At 35.1% G+C, this 7,305-nt stretch overlaps 1 protein-coding gene across 1 annotated transcript; it reads left to right on the top strand.

Moving 5' to 3' along the window:
* The first annotated feature begins 2,106 nt into the window (after positions 1 to 2,106).
* LOC113770150 lies at positions 2,107 to 4,420 on the top strand. The gene is made up of 2 exons (XM_027314537.1): positions 2,107 to 2,219; positions 2,690 to 4,420. The coding sequence occupies exons 1-2, from the start codon at positions 2,211 to 2,213 to the stop codon at positions 4,157 to 4,159; spliced, it is 1,479 nt and encodes a 492-aa protein (XP_027170338.1). The 5' UTR covers positions 2,107 to 2,210; the 3' UTR covers positions 4,160 to 4,420.
* Positions 4,421 to 7,305: the final 2,885 nt, after the last annotated feature.

Genomic DNA, 7,305 nt, shown 5'->3' with positions numbered 1-7,305 from the left:
AGAATCATGAATATTATGTGAAAATAGGTATTTTATTTGTGAAAGTATCGTAGTTTTGTTTTTGTTCATGATTTTTTTTTTGTACAAAAAGAAATACCAAAAAATACTATGAGATTGGGCTGCAATTTTCTATATTCTTATGGAAACTCATTATTAAAAAAAAAATCCGCCATACTATCAAAGTGAGAAGGTTAAAAAAAAAATAAAAATGGTTAAGCAAACAGGTTATTCAGATCGGATTCGAATAACCAGCGAAATTAATGAGTTGTATTCGAGTAAAAAAAATTGATCCATTTAAATTTTGTATCGTATTCGGGTTGACGTATTGTTCAGAATACTTGAGTCTTAACCTAATCCGCCAACCCGCGCCCGACCCAATTGTCACCCCTATCTTCAGCCCAAAAAAGAAAACTCCAAATAAAATTTTAGAGTTTATAAATTCCACATTAAATACAATCCAAATAAGATCCTGAGATCTTTATTTGTTCAATTGGCACTATTTTATTGATAAAAAATCAACTACAAGGCTTGCTAAAAAGTTAATTGTCATAAAATTTTTCTACAAGTAACCACACAGATGATACCATCCGCCAGTATATTAATGAGTTTAATCACATTCTTTAACATTAGTAAGAGCTCGAACAAACAAGGGTTATTATCACTTTACCCCATTAACGTTTCGTGTCACTATCAATTTCCTCCTTAACGTTATCTTTTAGTCACTTTACCCCCAAGACTAACGGTCAAATTTAACGGAGTTTGTTAATTAAAGTAAAAGGACAAGTTTAGCCCTTAAAGTTACTATCACTTTACCCCCATAAACTATAGTCTCATTATCAATTTACCCTATAGCGTTATTTTTTAAGCAATTTATCCCACTATTAAACCAATTTAGCAAGTTGAAAAATTTAGAAGAAAGTATCCTCCTTTTTATATTATAAAAATAATAAAAAATTTAGAATGACTCTTCTTCTCTTTAGTATCAAGAAAAAAAAGTCAAAGTATTAATCTCTTTCTTTTTTGCAATCTTATTAATATTTAAAAAAATAGAAAGATCGGGAGGGGAAGGGAGGGGGGAGAGAGAGAGCTCAATTCTTTTTTTAAAAAAAAAAATACAAATAAGAAAGAATTAAATACTTTTATTATTTAAAATTATTTTACTTTATTGTTTATCACCAGATTTCAATTCTAATTCCAACAACCTTAAATTAATACGATAATGTTAGACTTTTTTTATTTTTTCTTTGCAAAATCTAATTTTCTGTCTCCTTCTTTTCTATCTCTTTTTCTTTTCCTAGTATTAATGATTGTGAAAAAAAAATTTGAGAAAACCCTTTTATTTTTATATTTTTGGATCTCTTAAAGTGAAAAAAAAGAAGAATAATCATTCCAACTTTTTTATTTTTAATTATATCTATAATGGTAAATATATTTAAATTTTTTTTATCATACTAGTTAGATTAACGATGAAGTAAAATGCTTAGAAAATAACATTAGAAATTAAAGTGATTATATCACTATAATTTAAAGGAATAAAATAGTAATAACAATGTAGTAATGCTATAGAATAAAAGGGTATTTTTGTTCAAAATTTGTTAACATGTTGAGTTGAATTACTTATAGGGGTAAAATGACTGAAAGATAACATTAGAGGGTAAACTGATAGTAGCGATATAGTTGAAGGGGATAAAGTGATAATAACCCAACAAACAATCTGATAACTCAAAAGCCTTAGGTCAAGTTTTGAAAAAAAAAAAAAAAAAAGCCTTGGGTCTAGTGAACAATTGGACGCTTCTTGCAAATCTAGATCCAAAATTAAATTCTACTATTAAATTAGTTAATAAAATAGGATTCTCTTCTAATTTTAATGCCCAAGTTCATTCCTCTAATTACATTTCTGCCACTGGAAACAGACCCAACTTGTCGGTGTTTTCATTCCCTCTTTACCCCCACCGCTCCCAGCCATTTCCCCACTTCCTTAGCACTTCACCAATCCAACGGTTGACATCACACATGGTTCCACGTGGCATCATCTTAAGACCCTAACAAAAATTTAGTGAAAAAAGCCCTACCAATTATTATCGCATCGAAACCTTTGACTGCATTGCAACATTAAAAATCCATAAATCATCTTTCGGAAGAACACACACTCCTACACACAGTTAAGGTGATGGAAAGTGTGTATCCTCTCCTCATAACCAATCTGGATCATGCATGAGGTAAGAAAATAGAAACCATCTTTGTAGTTTCTCATTGCCATTTCCAGATCTGTAAAACCCTTTGATTTCCTGCTTAAATCTTGTGTTTCTTGGATACCTGTTTGCTTCGTTTCACTTGGGTGTTGCTGTTTTTTCCACTGTCATTGTGTTTGCGGTCAATTTTTGTATTTATTCTTTTTGAGCTTGGTTATAGTGGATTGTGATTCAAGAAACCTCAGAAAATGTATGGTCGATCTCAGATTTTGCTCTCTAGGAATGGTAATTTTAGGCCAGAAAATTTAGGACCCAATGCATTAGCAATGATTGGGAACCTTTGTTTCAGCATGTTTGTACTTGGGGTCTTGATTTTTACCATAATTGCTGCAACTTATAAACCTGATGACCCTTTGTTTCACCCTTCAACAAAGATCACAAATTTTCTTACATCTACTTCCAATGCCACGTTTAAATCTGATACTACTGTTGTCAAGACCGGTGAGGACTTTATGGCTGCGAATCAGACTGCATTTGCGACGTTTATAAACATTACTGATGTGGAGAATGCGGTGCCTGAGGCAGTCACTGAGAGTAGTAAAGACAGTAATGATCGTGAATGTGAGGGGAAAACTGATGAACCTGTTGATTGCACTGACCCCGAGATATTCCATCTGCTGATGAAGGCTGCTATTGAGAAGTTTAAAGATATACATTTTTATCGGTTTGGAAAGCCGGTGCGTGGGAATGATGATATTTCCTGCCACATGGCTTGGAGATTTAGGCCTATGGAAGGGAAGACTGCTGCATTCTATAAAGATTACAGGAGTTTTGTAGTTTCTCGGTCGGAGAATTGCACGCTTAGTGTAGTTAGAATTGGCGATTATCATTCTGGTGGGAATGCGAGGAAGAGGAAGAGGAATCAGAAAGGATTTGAGAAGTCAATGGCACAGGCACCCAAACAGACAATTGTCCTCCCTGAGGTTGGCGAAAGTGTGAATGATTCACTCCCTGTGGTTGAATCAGAGGGGTCGTTCAGCCGTGGCAAGTACTTGCTTTACACCAATGGTGGGGATAGGTGCAAGAACATGAACCATTATCTTTGGAGTTTCATGTGTGCGTTGGGTGAAGCTCAGTATCTGAATCGGACTCTTGTAATGGATCTGAGCATTTGTTTGAATAAGATATACACTTCATCTGGTCTGGATGAGGAAGGGAAAGACTTCAGGTTTTACTTTGATTTTGAGCACTTGAAAGAGTCAGCATCTGTACTAGATCAGGGTCAGTTTTGGGAAGATTGGAAAAAATGGTATCAAAAGGATGGATTAACCCTCCATCTTGTGGAAGACTTTAAAATCACACCGATGAAGTTAGTTGGTGTTAAGGATGCTTTAATTATGAGGAAGTTTGGGTCTGTCGAGCCAGATAATTACTGGTTTAGGGTGTGTGAGGGTGAGACAGAGTCTGTTGTCCAAAGGCCTTGGCACTTGGTATGGAAGTCTAGACGGTTGATGGACATTGTGTCATCTATTTCTTCAAGGTTAAATTGGGATTATGACTCGGTTCACATTGAGAGAGGGGAGAAAGCTAGAAATAAGGAGTTATGGCCTAATCTTGATGCAGATACTTCCCCTGAAGCTCTTCTCTCGACCTTGCAGGTTAAAATTGAAGATGGCAGGAACCTCTACATTGCAACAAATGAACCGGACACAGCTTTCTTTGACCCTTTGAAGGATAAGTATGCCACCCATTTTCTTGATGAATACAAAGATCTGTGGAATGAGACCAGTGAATGGTATGAAGACACAATGAAACTTAACAATGGAAATCCTGTTGAGTTTGATGGTTACATGAGGAACGCTGTTGATACAGAAGTTTTCCTCAGGGCAAAGAAGCAGATTGAGACTTTTAATGACCTCACAAAAGATTGCAAGGATGGTGTTAATACCTGCACCGCTTCCAGCTGATTGATACACATGAGGTTCCATGTTTTGCTGCTGTATCATTTCTGCCTGTATGTTTACATTCCATGTGGTTTCCCTTGAAAAGTTTTGGTTATTGGTAGTTCAAATTGTGGAGCTCACTGGTGTATTGTAATTTATTGGTAGTTCAATTTACTAGATTGTTTCATTAATCAGCATCCTGTAGTAGTTTCCAAATAACAGTTGCATTTAATTATACCTATGTACTTGCCATTTAGTATCAACTTGAGTCGCCATTTCTGTCTATTTGGTCAGCAATTTACATACTTTTTGTCCTTCAACGAATGCTAATAATTTAGGCTCACTCTTTTATTACAATTGAAAAAACTGTTGCAACATATACGCTGAAGTAGGTATAACTGAAGGAAAGGGTAGTAAATTTGCAAAACTAGCATTTGCTCCGTTTGAAATGAAGATTACTTTGAAAAATTGACCCCATATGTGTGGACTGCGACTAAAAAGGCCATTGCAATGGATAAAGGATGGGAATATACTTATATACAGCAGACCTTTTTTCTTTTCTTTTTTTTTTTCAAGTCAAAGTACGCGGGTTTTTCTTGCTTTATGCAATGGAAAGATAAGGTCCATTTGTTCCATATGTATCATTTTTAGTTCAATATTCGCCACAGTTGTTCTTGCTTTATCCATAGGAAGATGAGATCTATCTGTTCTATAAGATGACATGTCTCTTTGCAAACTTGCCTAGCAGTAGCAGATATTGAATTCTATAAGGCATAAGGCTTTTGTTAGTCTTTCTAACTCTGAATTTATTGCTTTTTTGGCTGGCAAAATGTTCCTGGGCATGTCAGATCTTCAAATCCTAAGGTATTTTTAATTTGCAAATTGGTGTGGGGAGCCTTTGACAAACTCTTTCCCTTGTCATTTTTTTCATTGTCCACGGGGCTGGGAAGATGGCTGGGCCAGAATGCAGTTTAAATGCAGCAGTTGTTGTTACTGGCCTATGCTGAATTATCACTTCGTGAGCATGCTTTGTTGTAGACTCTTTAATTTACCACTTTACTGCAGTTTCTTGATTTATATTGAGATATATGCATGGAATTGATGTGGTTTCTCCTGATTTCTGGGAATTGCTTCTTAGATTATGCACATGCGATTGAGATAACAAAAAATCCTTGCTATCCCCGACTGAGACCACCTCTGTTATCTGCTGAATGCTCGGTGCATTTGAAGGCAGTTTTTCATGTTGCTGGAATTGTTGTTATCATCATTATATCTGTACTTTCCTGTAAATTTACTGACTTTTCTTGCATGGAAAATTCCAATTTTAAAGGACATTGGAAAACTGCAATGAGAAAAAGCATGGTGATTTTGTTTTGAAAAGTCATCAAATCAGCCTATTGTTGGATTTTCAGGGCTTCTGCTTTTAGGTTGTCATTCCTAATCTTCATTGTGTAAAGTTTTGCTCTCTACAAGAGGTTCAAGAGCTATAATACTCTAGATGTTAGTACTTTTACATTTTGATTACGATATATCAGTTCATCTTTTTCCACTTTTTGCACAAAATGTCCCTCTTACAGAAAAAACATTTAACCCGTTTTTCACACAGGCAATTTTTGTCTCTAATGGTCAAGCACTTCACTGGATTGTTACCAATTCTGCAATGTTTCTGACTTAATCCTTAACAATGAACATAGTTGCATCGAGATGAACTGGCCAGAATATATGTTCAACTTTGTGGAAGCATTTGGGCTTTTCTATGACAGAAATTAAAGTAGTCAAATTTTACGCATTAATCATATATAGGAGCAAACTACATCTCTTATTAACAGAAGCCGAAGCAGATTAGGTACAAAAATGCCTACTGTAATTCGAAACACGATTTGTGATGAATACGAACCATTCAACCATAGCCGAATTGGCTAAAGTCGATTTGATTCCGCCAGTAGCATCAAGTTCAGGTATACATGAGAAATTCTCCACGGTAATATCAAGTACACATGAGAAATTTTGTTCATATGAAATTTTGTTTGTGTAGTAGAATTTGAATACATGACCTTTTATGAGAAAGTGGTCCGTCCTTATTAACTGAATCAACTTGGGTTTGTCCTCGTTTGTTTGTGTGTACTAGTATGTACATGTTATATATAAATATATCTATCTAATTATGTATATACTATATAGGTGGATCTGTTTACGTGGCACTGCTTCTTGTAAAAAAAATAAGAAAAAGAAAAAAGAAAAATACTAGAAGATTTTGCAATCTTTATGATCTTTCTCGAATTTGTCGCTTTTATAGTTTGGACGCTACTTTTTGTAATAATATGTTGTCATAGAGTATCATAGCAACAAGTTTGCCCTAAAGAGTTACTGGGTTATGATAAACATTTCGAAATAATTTGCTTTAGCACCTAAATCAAAGTGTTGCCCATGATTTGTATGCTAGAACAATGTCAGATGGATATATAGAAATAATAGTTTACTTTTAACTTGTTGCCTCTTCTCGATCAAAATCCACATAGATCCGAGGCCTCTTCGTTTGAGGTTCGGATCAGTTTTGTCTAGTTGTGTAAACTGGCACAATTTTGGTATAAATTAATATATATATTTTTTGTGTAATCGTGAATTTCACACCAAGTCAATTATCATTCAAATCTATACTAAAACTGTATTAGTTTAGGATCAGGGACAGGAACGACTGCAGGAGCAACCGTTCCTGAAGGTTATGTATATTTTGCATATGGTGTAACTTACTTTCAACAATGTGTAATTCTAGAACAAAATTTTGTGGGTCCCACACATGTTGTTAAAAACGAGGTACAAGATGAGATCTGGATCGTATAATTTTTTTTTTTTTTGCCAAATCTTGGCCGTGAACTATCAGAAACCGTTCCTGCCGCTCTACCATTAGTTTATGCCGAAATTCAATCAATCAATCAATCCAACCAGATAGAACTGAAACTAGGAAACCCCATTTCCAGTCCACATGTAACAACATCAAAGGTGGACGGAGAAATAATTTAGGGGAATATACTAGTATAATTTAGATTGTAAGGTACACACCCTCTGTCACTCCCGACGGCGCGTGCGGACTCGGGGCGTGACACCTTCCACATGTAATCTTGAACTACTGCAGCCAAAATTTTCTCTTAGGTGGCTCTAATTAAAGTAAA

This window comes from Coffea eugenioides, chromosome 5 (assembly GCF_003713205.1).
Source record: "Coffea eugenioides isolate CCC68of chromosome 5, Ceug_1.0, whole genome shotgun sequence".
NCBI classification, from domain to species: domain Eukaryota; kingdom Viridiplantae; phylum Streptophyta; class Magnoliopsida; order Gentianales; family Rubiaceae; genus Coffea; species Coffea eugenioides.
The sequence above is the reverse complement of the archived record's forward strand: the minus strand, read 5'-3'. Positions and strand labels throughout refer to the sequence as shown.